General features: G+C 42.2%; 1 protein-coding gene across 50 annotated transcripts in view; it reads left to right on the top strand.

Annotated features, from left to right (window-relative positions):
• MLLT10 (MLLT10 histone lysine methyltransferase DOT1L cofactor) overlaps positions 1–15,252 on the top strand; it is a 217,751-nt gene that overhangs the window by 130,550 nt on the left and 71,949 nt on the right. For 48 of the 50 annotated variants that reach the window (XR_016218947.1, XR_016218946.1, XR_016218945.1 and 45 more), the window contains one exon: positions 14,344–14,599. The exons of the other annotated variants lie outside the window; for them this stretch is intronic. Coding sequence is in view for 45 of the 48 variants with exons in the window: in XM_089311539.1 (XP_089167665.1) it covers positions 14,344–14,599 (256 nt within the window). In the remaining 3 variants the exon portion in view is untranslated. The remainder of the gene's footprint in view (positions 1–14,343; positions 14,600–15,252) is intronic. 50 annotated transcript variants of the gene reach the window in all.

Consider the following 15,252-nt stretch of genomic DNA (forward strand, 5'->3'; position numbering starts at 1 on the left):
TGTGTACATTTTGAGGGGCGAGGATGCTTAGTACAGATGCATTAGGATTAAGGTTTCTGGTAAATATCCAATTAAAGATGTTGGTTAGCAGATACATCCTCTGGTATTGTGAAAAGAGATCCAACTTCAATATAAATTCAAGTGTTCTATATATAGGAAATTATTTAAAGCCACAACACTGGATTGAGAGGAGATAGTCCAGGAAGAGAAAAGAGGAGGCCTTCAAGGCCCAGGCCTCCTACATTGAAAAATCTGGAAGAAGAAGGGTAAACAGGGGCTGGCATTGTGGCATAGTGGGTTAAACTGCTACCTGTGATGCCAGCAGCCTATATTTGTGCGGGTTTGAATCCTGGGTGCTCCACTTCTGCTCTCGCTTCCTGCCAGTGAACTTGGAATAGTGGGAGAGGATGGCCTAAGTTTTTGGGCCCCTGAACCCACGTGGGAGGCACTGGGAGAAGCTGGTCCAGCCCTGGCTGTTAGTGGCCATTTGGTTAGTAAACCAGTGAATGGAAGATCTCTCCATGCCTCTCCCTCTCTCTCTCTTTGTAACTGCCTTTCACAAAAAAATAATGTGTAACTATCTGAGAAGAAGCCAGAGTTTGGTATAAAAAACCAAGAGGATATGTTACATTGGAAATCAAGTTAAAGAAATGAAATAAGTGAATAATGTCATATAATAACATGGGAGCAAGTATTGGGATAAATCACGATGAGATCACTAGGGACCTTGATGAGCAATTCTGTTGTACTGTTGGATGCAAAATCCTGATTCAAGTGGATTTAAGAGAGAATGGGAGGACTCGGCGCTGTGTCCTAGCACATACAGCTGTGCAGTGTTCACATCCCATATTGCACCAGGTCGAGTTGCAGCTGCTCCGCTTCTGATCTGGTTCTCTGTTATTGGCCTGGGAAAGCAGTAGAAGATGGCCCAAGTCCTTATGCTCTTGTAACTGTGTGGGAGACCTGAAAGAAGCTCCTGGCTCCTGACTTTGGATCGGCCCACTTCTGGCCATTCTGGCCACTGGGGAATGAACCTGCAAATGGAAGACCCTTCTCTCTGTCTCTGCCTCTCTGTAACTCTGCCTTTCAAATAAATAAGTTAATTAGAAAAAAAAGAAAATGGGGTAAGTCAGAATGTAAATGATTGCTTTGAGGAGCTTTGCTATAAGGAGGAGCAGAAAAATAGGTGATGACTTGTTGGAGAAATCATCTTGTTGGAGATGATAAAGGGCACTTTTTTTTTTTTTTTTTAAACAGGCAGAGTGGACAGTGAGAGAGAGAGTGCCATTGGTTCACCCTCCAATGGCTGCCACGGCCAGCGCACTGCGCTGATCCGAAGGCAGGAGCCAGGTGCTTCTCCTGGTCTCCCATGCCAGTGCAGGGCCGAAGCATTTGGGCCATCCTCTGCTGCACTCCCGGGCCACAGCAGAGAGCTGGCCTGGAAGAGGGGCAACCGGGACAGAATCCGGCGTCCTGATCAGGACTAGAACCTGGTGTGCTGGCGCCACAGGCAGAGGATTAGCCTATTGAGCTGTGGCGCTGGCTGAAGGGCACTTTTTTTTTTCCTGCCGCCTTGTTTCTGCTTGGCCCAGCCATGGCCATTGTGGCCAATTGGGAGTGAACCAGTAGATGTGAGCCCTCTCACTGTCTCTCTTTCTCTTTATTGTTTTTTTGTTTGTTTGTTTGTTTTTGTTTTTTACTTTTTTTCTTTCTCTTTATTGTTAATAGACTGAATAAACATAAAGGTTTGAAATAATTAGCCATAGAAATGGGAAAGAGGAGCCAGTGTTGTGTTCCCATTCAACAGAATACAGGTTTGAGTGCCAGCTTCCACGCTTCCAATTCAGCTTCCTGCTAATGGCCTTGGGAAGGCAGCGGAAGATGGTGTGAGTATTTGGGCCCCTTCCACACATGTGGGAGAGCAGGATGCAGTTCCTGGTTCGTGGCTTTGGCATGGTGCAGCCCCAGCTGATGCAGCCATTTGGGGAGTGAACCAGCAGATGGAAGATCTGTCTCTCCCTCCCTCCTTCCATCCTGACCTTCCTGCACCCTCCTATCTATTTGCCTTCCAAAAAATAAATAAATAAAACCTTTAGCAGTGGAAAAGAAGATTTACTAAGGAAATGTATTATGATTGCTGGGTAGCCATAAGGTTCCATGACCATTCTTGTCTGCCTTTATGGTTGTGGGGACAGAGTAGGATTTGGTAAAATTATTATTTTGTTATATGAATACAGTGAGTGATTTGAAGGTGAATACAGGGTAAGTTGCAATCATGGATCATGATAATGAGGACAATGAAGAATGAGGGATAATCAATAATGGTTAATGGTTCCTGTTGAATTTAGAGGTTTGTTTGAGGAATGGAGAGTGTATTGGAAATAAGATGCGATAGGGATTAGGATATGAGTTGAAGATTATAGAGCGGCTACAATTAGTTACAGTGTCTTTTAAGATATGATCTAGAGTGTTACGGGGCTGATGTGGGGCAGAAGACAAGCTCGTGAAATGGAGAGATCAGAGGCTGTTAAAGCTAGATGCATATTGAAGTCTCTAAGTAAGGGGGGAATAGTATTGGAGGTTGACAGTTGTGTAGGTGTTAAGATGTCAAGGGCTCAATACTAAATACAAGATATATGATATTTTAAGACATTTATATAGCATACAGTGATCAAGTCATTGTAGTTAGTATTTCTTTTTCTTTTTAAAAATATTTATTTATTTATTTGAGAGGTAGGTAGAGTTACAAAGAGAAGGAAAGACAAGGGTGTTCCATCCACTAGTTTATTCCCCTAATTGCATCAGTGGCTGAACTGGGCTGATTCAAAGCCAGGGGCCACGAGCTTCTAATGAGTCTCTTTCTTAGGTGCAGAGGCCCAAGAACTTGGGCCATCTTCCACTGCTTTTCTAGGCCATTAACAAGGAGCTGGATTGCAAGTGGAGTAGCTGAGACTCGAACCAGCATCCACGTGGGATGTCAGTGCCACAGATGGAGGCTTAGTCTTCTATGCCACAGTGCCAGCCCCTGTAATTTGTATTTTTGTGTTTTTATTTCTTCATATTTGGAGCCTTCTAGTTCCTCTGTCTCAGTTCTTCATAAAATATATTAGGTTCTTGTAAACTATAGCTATCCTGTGTGCAATAGAAACTAAAACACATTCTATTCTTTGGTTCCTATTCCTCCAACCCCACATTGGTTTTCTTGTGTTGATCTTGTACCCTGTAACCTTAGGAGGAAGCTGGAATCAGGAACAGAAGCCCAGATAATTCAGGCTAGATATACCATGTACTCCCATGTGGGTTGTAGGCATCTTACTTGGCATCTTTTTTTTTTCCTTAAAGATTTTATTTATTTATTTGAGAGGTAGATTTACAGACAATGAGAGGAAGAGACAGAGAGAAAGGTCTTCCGTCCACTAGTTCACTCCCCAATGGCTGCAATGGTCGGAGCTGCACCGATCTGAAGCCAGGAGCCAGGTGCTTCTTCCCGGTCTCCCATGTGGGTGCAGGGGCCCAAGGACTTGGGCCATCTTCTACTGCTTTCCCAGGCCATAGCAGAGAGCTGGATTGGAAGAGGAGAAGCAGAGCTAGAACCGGCGCCCATATGGGATGCCAGTGCCTTAGGCAGAGGATTAACCTACTGTGCCACAGCGCTGGCCGTTTACTTGGCATCTTAACTGCTAGGCTAATACTCACTCCTTATTTACTATTGAAGGAACTCTTGGGTCTGTGTTCATGATGGATATTGTCCTTTGATTTTCTTTTTGTATCATGTCTTTTGTGATTTTGATGCAGTCGAGGATGGCCAAAGTGCTTGGGCCCCTGCACCTGCATGGGAGACCAGGAGGAAGCACGTGGCTCCTGGCTTCGGATCTGGCCATAGTGGCCATTTTGGGGGTAAACCAACAGAAGGAAGACCTTTCTCTCTGTCTCTTACTATCTATGTCAAATAATAAAAAGAGAGAACATAGTGATATATTCCACCTATGTTCCCACCCTTCCTCTCTTATTTCCTCTCAATTTTTAAAAAATGATTTATTTATTAATTGAGGAGCACAGATACAGTGAAAAAGGGAGAGACAGAGAAAGGTCTTCCATCTGCTGGTTGACTCCCTATATGTCCGCAGCTGTCATAGTTGGGCCGATCCCGAGCTGGGAGCCAGAAGCTGCTTCTGAGTCTCTCATGTGAGTGTAGGGGCCCAAGCACTTGGGCAATCTTCCACTGCTTTCCCAGGCCATTAGCAACGAGCTGGATTGGAAGTGGAGCAGCTGGGACTCGAACTGGTGCCCATAGGTCATGCTGGTGTAGCAGGCAGAGGCTTAACCTACCACACCAGAGCACTTGCCCACCCCCTCAATTTTTACAATGATCTACTTTGTTTCTCTTATATTCATAAAGTATACTAAGTGGTGAAGAGTTCAACACCAAGTTTACTACACTAAGAGTTCAACAAATAGTAAGAAGAACAGAACACTGTTTCTCAATTATATAGACAAGGGCTATAGTCTTACATCAAATCTCAAAATGTCACTCCTGTATATTAAATTTTTGGTACTCCTTACCACAGAACTGGGAAAATATATGGTATTTGTCTTTTTGGCACTGGCTTATTTCACTAACTGTAATGGTTTCCAGTTTGATCCATTTAATTGCAAAAGACATGATTTCATTGTTTGTTTATGGCTGAGTAGTATTCCATAGTATAGATATATATACACCACAATTTCTTTATCCAGGCATCAGCTGATGGACATCTCTGTTTATTCCATACCTTAGCTATTGTGAATTCATTTGCAGTAAACATGGTGGTACAGAAAACTCTTCATACGCTGTTTCATTTTCTTTGCGTAAATTCCCAGCATTCGGATTGCTGGGTCATATATTATAAATATTTTCAGCTTTCTCATGTATCGCCATACTGTCTTCACAATGGCTGTAAGGCTTTACATTCCTACCATTAGTGCATCAGGGTGACTTTTGCCCTGACATCCTTCTCAGCATTTATTGTTTGTTGATTTCTGTATGAGAGCCATTTTAACTGCATTGAGGTGAAACCTCATTGTGATTTTGATTTGCATTTCCTTGATGGCTAGTTATCCTGAGCATTTTTTCATGTGTCTGTTGGCCATTTGTATTTCTTCTTTGGGAAAATGCCTGTTTGTCCAATTTTTCTGTTGGCTAGCTTTGTAATCTCATGTCTTTCAAATCTGATACTTTCCACCTTGTTCAACTTTTACTTATTTTTGGGCAGAGGGAATACTTTTAAGCTCCTTAGATGCCAAACTGGAAATCAGAACTGTTAATGTCAGCATTTAATGATACTAAATTCCTTCCAGTACTGTTTTATAAATTTTGATAAGTTGGAAATTCATTTTTATTTTGTTTGAAGAATACTTTCTGGTTTACCGTTTGATTTCTTCATTGGTCCATAGGTTACTTAGAAGTGTATTAGTTGTGAAATATTTGGGGATTTTCAGCATATCTTCATGTTATTGGTTTCTAACTTAATGGTTTTGTATTAAATCATTTGTTTTAAACTTACTGGCATAGCAGTTAAGATGCTACTTGGGATACTTACATCTCATATCAAAGAGCCTGGGTTCAAGTTTTGGTTTTACTTCCAATTCCCGCTTCCCACTAATCCAGACCCTGGGAAGCAGCAGATTGATGGCTCAAATTGTTGCGTTTCTGCCACCTATGTGAGAAACACATGCAACGCCTGGCTTCTGCCCAGCCCAGCCTGGTCGTTGTAGGTATTTGCAGAATTAATCGCTGGTAAAAGATCTCTCTCTGTTTCTCTTTTTCAAATAAATTTCAAATTAAAAATACTCTTGTTTTGTGACACATGGATTACCTTGTTAAATGTTCTGAGTGGTTTTCCAAAAGAATGTTGTATTCAGCTGTGATTGTGTGCCTTTTTTTTTTGTTTTTGCAAATATTTAGTAGGTCTTATTTTTTTATCTATTACTTTGTTCTGCCAGTTAGGAGTAGTTACGGATGCTTGATCCAGGTAGAGTTTTTGCTTCTTTAATTTGAAGGTCTCTTATTAGGTGCAGAAATATATAGAGTTGTTCTATCTTCTTGATGAATAAACCACTTTTCATTATTATTCTTCGCTCTGAAACATACTTGACATATTTTTTAAAAAAATAATTTTTATTTACTTGAAAGAAAGACTGAGGAAAGACTACATGCAACAGCTGGGGCTGGGCTAGTCTTAACCCAGGAGCCTGGAACTCAATCCTGGTCTCACATATGGTTCTCAAAGACCCAAGTATCTGGGCCATGATCTGCTGCCTACGAGGGGAACCTGGAGTTAGTAGTAGAGCTGGGTCTTGAAACTAAGCACTCCAACATAGGATGTGGGTGTCCAAGTGTGTGCATGTGTGTATGTGTGTAGAAGGGCTTTATTTATTTGTTTGAAAGTCAGAGTTACACAGATAGAGAAGGAGAGGCAGAGAGAGAGGGAGAGAGGTCTTCCATCTGGTGGTTCACTCCCCAGTTGGCTGCAGAGGTTGAAGCTGCACTTTTCCGGAACCAGGAGCTAGGAGCTTCTTCCTGATCTCCCTCGTGGGTGCAGGGGCTCAAGGACTTGGGTCTTCTACTGCTTTCCCAGGCCATAGCAGAGAGTTGGATCAGAAGTGGAGCAGCCAGACCGCTGCCTGTATGGGATGCCGGCACTGCTGACAGCGGCTTTACCCGCTACGCCACAGTGCCAGCCTGCCTATATATATTTAAAGTATGTATGTATGTATGTATTTATTTGCAAAGCAGAGCTGCAGAGAGACAGAGACAGAGACAAAGACAGAGACAGAGAGAGAGAGAGAGAGGTATCTTCATCTGCTGGTTCACTCCCCAAATGGCTGCATCTGCTGAAACTGAGCTGATCTGAAGCCAGGAGTCAGGACCTTCTTCTGGGTCTCTCACACGGGTGCAGTGGCCCAAGGACTTGGGCCATCTTCTACCTCTTTCCCAGGCCATAGCAGAGAGCCATATCAGAAATGGAGCCACTGGGTCTCAAACCAGTGCCCATATAGGATGCCAGCACTGCAGATGGTAGTTTTATCTGCTATACCATAACGCTGATCCCTCGAGTGGTATTTTTTTTTTTCTTTTGACAGGCAGAGTTAGACAGTGAGAGAGAGAGAGAGAAAGAGAAAGGTCTTCCTTCTGTTGTTTCACCCCCGACATGGCCACTACGGCCGGTGCGTTGCGCCAATCCAAAGCCAGGAGCCAGGTGCTTCCTCCTGGTCTCCCATGCGGGTGCAGGGTCCAACCACTTGGGCCATCCTCCACTGCCCTTTCGGGCCACAGCAGAGAGCTGGACTGGAAGAGGAGCAACCGGGATAGAATCCAGCGCCCCAATCGGAACTAGAACCCAGGGTGCTGGCGCCACAGGCGGAGGATTAGCCAAGTGAGTCGCGGCACCGGCCATGTGTTTTAACCACTATACCAAATGCCCCCCATTGTTAATATTAATACATTGAATTTAGTTATCTTCTGATTCAGCTCGGTCCTACTTTCCCCATACTTTTATTTTTAATCTCTTCATATTTTTGTATTTAGAATGGATTTCTTTGGAGTAGCATATAGTCAGGTTTTTAGTACATTGTTGCAATCTTTGCCATTACATTTTTTTTTTTTTTGACAGAGTGGACAGTGAGAGAGAGAGACAGAGAGAAAGGTCTTCCTTTTTCCGTTGGTTCATCCTTCAGTGGCCGCTGCGGCTGGAGCACCGCGCAGATCCAAAGCCAGGAACCAGGTGCTTTTCCTGGTCTCCCATGTGGGTGCAGGGCCCAAGCACTTGGGCCATCCTCCACTGCACTCCCGGGCCACAGCAGAGAGCTAGACTGGAAGAGGAGCAACCGGGACAGAATCCGTTGCTCCAACCGGGACTAGAACCCGGTGTGCTGGCGCTGCAAGCGGAGGATTAGCTTAGTGAGCTGTGGTACCGGCTAGCCATTAAATTTTGATGTTTAGAGAATTTTCATGTATTGTGTGATTAGCTATATACTTTTCTTCTTTCAAAATTTATTTTTACTTGATATGCAGAGACAGAAACAGGGTGGGGAGAGAGACAGATACTAATCCTACCGTTAGATTCATTCCCCACATGCCACAACAATCTGCAGGGACTGTACAAGGAGCAGAGTCAGGAGTCAGGAATGTATTAATCTCAGTATCCAATGTGAATCTCAGGGAGCCACCTACTGTAACCATCACCTGCTTCCTTCCAGGGTCTGCACTGGTAGGACAATTGGAATCAGGAGTCGGGGCCTGGACTCTAACCTGAGTGCTCTAGTATGTGTCTTCTTTATCAGATTAGCAGTAACTCTTTGTTGTACCATTGGTTATATTAGAGTTTATTTACATTACAACACCTTTAATTTATCTGAACCCACATCTTAATACTTCACATACAGGATAAGAATCATACAGCTCTGTACTTCATTCCTACAATTTTGGCTTTTGTGCCTTTTTTTTTTTTAAAGGCACATTATAAAGGCACGTTATAAACCTCAAAATTCACTGTTGTAGTTTTTGGTCTAAATCATCAGTTACCTTTTAAGGAAATTAAAATAATTAACACTTCTTCAACATTGACTGCTTTTTTCCTTCCTTCCTTCCTTCCTTCCTTCCTTCCTTCCTTCCTTCCTTCCTTCCTTCCTTCCTTCCTTCCTTCCTTCCTTTATTGCAATGATTTATTAATTTGAAAGTCTGAGTTTCACAGAGAGAAGGAGAGGTAGAGAGAGAGAGAGACAGAGAGAGGTCTTCCATACACCGGTTCACACCCCAGTTGGCTGCAATGGCCAGAGCTGTGCCGATCTGAAGCCAGGAGCCAGGATCTTCTTCTGGGTCTCCCATGTGGGTGTGGGAGTCCAAGGGCTTGGGCCATCCTCCAGTGCTTGCCCAGGCCATTGCAGAGAGCTGGATGGGGAGTGGAGCAAACTCGTGCCCAAATGGGATGCCGGCACTGCAGCCGATGGCTTTATCCACTATGCCACATCACCAGCCCCTGCTTTTGCTACATTTTTACTGTTGTTACCACTCACAATTGGTTTGTACTCCTCCTCTTGTATATCCACCTTTCATTGGTTGTATTCTTTTGCCTAAAAAATATCTTGCAGCATTATATTAGTCTTGGTCTGCTAATGAATTGTTCTTTTAACTTTTTCATCTGAAATCGTCTATATTTTAATTTATTTTCAAAAAAAATTTTTTTTGAGTTGTGGAATTTTAGGTTGAAGGTTTGTTATCCTCTCTGGTTTCTATATTGTATTGTTTCCAGAGAGAGCTTTGCTTTCATCCTTTGATTTTTTGGTATGTAGGATATGCTTTTTAATTTTTTATTATTTATTTATTTGAAAGAGTTAGAGAATGAGAGAGAGAGATTGAGAGATTATTTCTTCTATCTGCTGGTTCACTCTCTAGATGGCCACAATGGTTGGACTAGGCCAGGAGCCAGGAGCTTCTTCCAGGTCTCCCAACGTGGTTGCAGGAGTCCAAGCGCTTGGGTCATGCTCTGCTGCTTTCCCAGGCTATTAGCAGGGAGCTGAATTGGAAGTGGAGCAGTTGGGACTTGACCTGGCACCTATATGCTGGTGTTGCAGGCGGCAGTTTTATCTGCTATGCCACAGTGCTGGCTCCCGTGAGATATCCTCTTTAAGGGAAAAAAAAAAAACAACACTTCTTTCAATATTTTCTTTTAATCATTGATACTAATAAATAACCAGTTTGGTGATTAATTGAATTCATGTAGTTTTCTTCACATTCTTACGCTTGGGGTTACTTGAACTTCTTACATATGTGGGCTTACTGTTTTCATTAATTTTATAATTTTTTTATTAGTTTTCTCCCATTCTTTTTTGGGTACTCTAGTAACTTGTGACTTACGTTGCTTAAAGTTTCCATATAGCTTACTGATACTTTTTTATTTATTCGTAAGGCAGAGAGACACAGAGACACATCTCTCATCAACTAGTTTACTCCTCATGCTTATAATAGCTATGGCTAAGCCAGGCCAAAGCTGGGGACATTGGATTCAATCTGAGTCTCTCATGTGGGTAGCAGGTACCTAAGTACTTAAACTATGAACTGCTACTTCCCAGGAGGCACATTAATAGGAAGTTGGATTTGGAAGCAGAGCCAGAACTTGAACTAGTTTTTTTTTTTTTTTAATTGAAGATTTATTTATTTATTTGAGAGGTAGAGTTACAGAGAGAGAAGGAGAGACAGAAAGGTCTTCCATCTGCTGGTTCTCTCCTCTAATGGCTGTAATGACTGGAATTGAGCTGATCTGAAGCTAGGATTCAGGAGCTTCTGGATCTCCCATGTGGGTGGCAGGGGCCTAGTTAATTAGGTCATCTTCCACTGCTTTTCCACGCCAAAAGCCAGGAGCTGGTTTGGAAGAGGAGCAGCGGGGATTCGATCTGGTGCCCATATGGGATTCCAGTGGCGTATCCAGAGGATTAGCTTCCATGCCACTGCGCGGGTCTCCCAACCAGTTGTTAGTTTTTGTGCCAAATGCCTCTGTGACCCCTGTCCTTTTTTTAAGTATAGAAGATCTTTAGTCTTGTGTGGTTCGTGTTAGTTCTGTGCTGTATTTGCAGCACTGCTCTAATGAAAAATGTGTGGCTTTTATGACACAATGAAATATGGTTATTATGGGTCTGGCACTATGCTGTACTGGGTTAAGCTGCTGCCTGTGGTGCCTGCATCCCACATAGGCGCCAGGTTGAGTCCTGGCTTCCAGTCTGTCTCCCTAATAATGTACCAGGGAATGCAACGGAAGATAGCTCTAGTTCTTGGGCCCCTGCACCCATGTATGGAGACTTGGAAGAGGCTCCTGACTCCCGGTTTTGGCCTGGCCTAGCTCCAGCCATTGCAGCAATTTGGTGAGTTAACTAGGCTCCCAGGATTTTCCTTGGCAGGAAGCAGGAGTAGGGACCTGGAGCCATCAGGAGCATCTCTAGACTGGAAACCAGTCCCTTTTTTATTTTTTGCATTAAAAAGACTCTGCTATCTTTTTTTAAAAAAAAATTATTTATTTATTTGAAAATCAGAGTTACACACGCAGAGAGAAGGAGAGGGAGCGGGAGGGGGGGTGGGGGTCTTTCATCTGCTGGTTCACTCCCCAGTTTGCCTCATCGGCTGGAGCTCTGCCGATATGAAGTCAGTAGCCAGGAGCTTCCTCCGGGTCTTTCCATGTGGGTTCAGGGGCCCGTGGACTTGTGCCAGCTTGTGCTGCTTTCCCAGGCCACAGCAGAGAGCTGGAACGGAAGTGGAGCAGCCAGATCTGGAACCGGCGCCCATATTGTATGCTGGCACTGCAGGTGGCGGCTTTACCCACTACGTCATAGCGCTGGCCCCAACTCTGCTATCTTTTGAAACTTGCATGGTGCTGGAAGTTTTTTAAAATGAAATGTTCGGGTATGGTTTTCTTTAATGTGATTTTTCTCACATATTTGGCTTTCTTTCTTTTTAAAAAGATTTATTTTATTTGAGAGTTAGAGAAAGAGAGTTCTTCCATCTGCTGGTTGATCCCTCAAATGCTGGATCAGCCTGGGCTGGGCCAGATTGAAGCCAGGGGCATGGAGCTTCTTCTGGATCTCCCATGTGGATACAGGAGCCCAAGCACTTGTTTCATCTTCCACTGCTTTCCCAGGCCATTAGCAGGGAGCTGGATCAGAAGTGGAACAGCTGGGACTTGAGCCAGTGTCCAGGTGGGGCCAGTGCTGCAGGCAGCAGCTTAACCTGCTTTGCTACAGCACTAACCCCTGGTTTCTTTCCTTTCACATCATATTTTTATTGATCTTATGGACAAGTTTATACTTTAAGGTAAAAGCAGGGGCTGGCACTGTGGCATAGCACAGTGTTTGACAAATTTGGTGTTGTGGTTTCTAAGATGACCTGCTCAGCATGGAAATGGTTCATGTTTCATCAGTTTAAATGTTACTGGTTTGTTAAATTGAACTTTTTCTCACTACTAATTTATTTTTAAAGTTTTCTTTTTCTTTTTTGTTGACTGTAGTTTGTTAAACTAGTGACTTTTTAAAAAAATGAAATAGTGTTTCTTTTATTTGATGATGAGAGTCTGTTGACAGTGAGATGATGGTGGCTGGCAAGTAGCAGAAAAGTAGCGATAAGATATATTTGATTATTGATATAGTTAATATCTTCTCTTAATGCCCCTTTGGAACATTTATTTTGTTTAAAATGCCTACATTTTTGAAATTTGATTTTATTATTTTCTCAAAATTAAATAGTTGTTCTTGTTGAGTAGTGGCTTTATGTAGGACATTTCGGTTTTTTGTATTTTCAGATTTTTTCCATTTTACATCATTAGAAATATATTCATTTATTTATTTTTAAAAAAATTATTGTCGTTATGTTCCATGGAGCCCAAGTACTTGATCCCTCTTCTGCTGTTTTTTCCTACCCATTAGCATGGAGCTAGATCGTTTTTATGTGGAGAATCTTGTACTTACGCACGTACTCTTACTAGATGGCTAAGTGGCAGGGGGCTGACTTAATCCCCTGGGCCACAATGCCATAGCCTCACCTCAGATTGCTTAAGTAAATTTTTTTAAAGATTTATCTATTTATTTGAAAGTCAGAATTACATAGAAGGAGAGAGAGAGGTCTTCCATCCACTGGTTCACTCCCTAATTGGCCACAATGGCCAGAGCTATGCCGATCTGGAGCCACAATCAGGAGCTGGTGGTGGGGTGCAAGGACTTGGATCATCTTCCACTGCTTTCCCAGGCCACAGCAGAGAGCTGGAATCAGAAGTGGAGCAGCCAGGATTTGAACTGGCATCCATATAGGATGCCGGCACTGTAGATGCCACAGCATCAACTCTAGTAAATTTAGTAAATTTAAGAGCAGCATAAAAAGCCCTTGCCCTTGTGGATCATTTTAAAACATATTGATTGTACATCTGATGTAAAACGTTTCCACTGTCTTTTAATTTGTCAATATTTTGAGATACATTGTTTGTAAAATGATTACTATAAATTGGAAACTATTTGTGAAGCCAATTTTTATTTTGCTTCTTTATCATTTCTAGATCAAGAGAGTGATTGACAATCAATATTAGGAATAGTAATAAACATCTTAACTCTGTTGTATATACCTGTTACCTCAACTTAACACCTGAAAGAAATTACTTTTGTTCAAAGGCTTTAATCTTTTTGTTGATTGAAAAGGCATCATCATCCAGATTTTTAAAACTTGCATTATTCTATGTTAGAACATTATATTCTCATGGATATTCTCATGGATATATAGTACTCCAGTGGATTTGTGATATCTTAGTTGCTTTTTTCTCCAAAGATATGGAAAGATTCACTTTTTTTTTAAGATATAGTTATTTCTGTGAAAAACAGAGTTACAGAGTGGCAGAGCCAGAGAGAGAGGGAGAGAAAGGTCTTCCATCCACTGGTTTACTCCCCAGATGGCCACAGTGGCCAGAGCTATGCCAATCTGAAACCAGGAGCCAGGAGCTTCTTCTGGGTCTCCCACGCAGGTGCAGGGCCCAAGGATTTGGGCCATCTTCTCTTGCTTTCCCAGGCCATAGCAGAGAACTGGATCAGAAGTGGAGTAGCCAGGACCCAAACTGGTATCCATATGGGATGCCGGCACTGCAGGTGGCTACTTTACCCACTTTACCCCAGGACTGGCCCTGAAAGGTTCACTTTTTAAAAAATGAATTACTTTGATTTTATTTGAAAGAGAGGGATCCAAAGCCAGAGATCAGATATCCTCCATTTACTGGTTCACTTCCCCAAATGCACACATCAGCTAGGACTGGGCTAGGGCAAAGCCAGGTCTGTAACAACATTTGGGTCTCCCTTGTGGGTGACAGGACCCAAGTACTTGTATCACTTGTTGCGTCAAAACCAGACTTTCTGGTATGGGATGTGAGCATCCTAAGGAATGTCGTAACTGTTGTCTCATATGTCCACCTATGACATGTTAGTTCTAATCATCACCTTCCTGTATTGCACACTAAAGCTTATTTATATAATTTCATATCTAGGGACTAGCATGTTCTTTGTTGCCAGACAAATTAGTTCCTTTTGTGTATGTACTTTTACTGATTTTCAAATTTGGTGGTCTTGAAACTGCAAATTGTTCATACTCTTTAAAAAAAGAAATGTAGTTTTACTAATAGGCTTTAAAATTATTGCTTTTTTGTGATTTTTTTTCAAAAGGTGGATTGGCATTCTTAGGAAGGAATCTCTCATGTTTACCTTACAAGGTATTATTACTAATTAATTATTTTCTGTAGCCAAAATATAACCAGTTACTTTACCTTTTCTTTTGAATCAAAATATTAGACTTATACAAGTACTAGCAACAACTCTATATCTGGATCCTTGAAGCGGTTGGAAGATACCACAGCTCGTTTTACAAATGCAAATTTTCAGGAAGTATCTGCACACACTTCTAGTGGAAAAGATGTTACAGAGACAAGAGGGTCAGAGAGCAAAGGAAAGAAATCTTCAGCTCACAGCTCAGGTCAAAGGGGAAGAAAGCCTGGTGGTGGACGAAATCCTGGGACAACTGTGTCAGCAGCTAGCCCCTTTCCACAAGGTATTAATTATGTTTTATTTAAAGTACTTGTGCTTCCTAAATAATTTACTTTTTATTTTTAACTAATGGATAGTACTAGTTCATTTATATGGTTAGTGGTTGTAATAAGATTACTTTAGAGATTAGTTTTTCCCATTAAAATGTATTGGGAACCTCTATCGTGATTTGTGCTTCTAAAATAATATAGGAATAAAGCTTAAATTTGGGGGAAAATAATAAAAGGTGGGATTTTTTTCTTTCTGCTGAATAGAATGGTTATTCTTTTCTATAAATTGTTGATTTTTCTAATTAAATAGTCAAACATGATTTATGTTTTCTTAGTAGGTAAACCAATACTGAGGGATGTTTAGATCTAAACAAATAAATAATAATTGGGATAGATAAAACATTTATGGTAAAGCTTAAATTTCTTTTGACAGGCAGAGCTAGACAGTGAAAGAGAGAGACAGACAGACAGAGACAGAGAGAAAGGTCTTCCATTTGGTTCACCCCCCAAAATGGCTGCCACGGCTGGCACGCTGCGCCAATCCGAAGCCAGGAGCCAGGTGCTTCCTCCTGGTCTCCCATGCCGGTGCAGGGCCCAAACACTTGGGCCATCCTCCACTGCCTTCCTGGGCCACAGCAGAGAGCTAGACTGGAAGAGGAGCAACCGG

The sequence above is a fragment of the Oryctolagus cuniculus genome, chromosome 13, assembly GCF_051225735.1.
Source record: "Oryctolagus cuniculus isolate XC-2025 breed Fujian yellow rabbit chromosome 13, ASM5122573v1, whole genome shotgun sequence".
NCBI lineage: Eukaryota > Metazoa > Chordata > Mammalia > Lagomorpha > Leporidae > Oryctolagus > Oryctolagus cuniculus.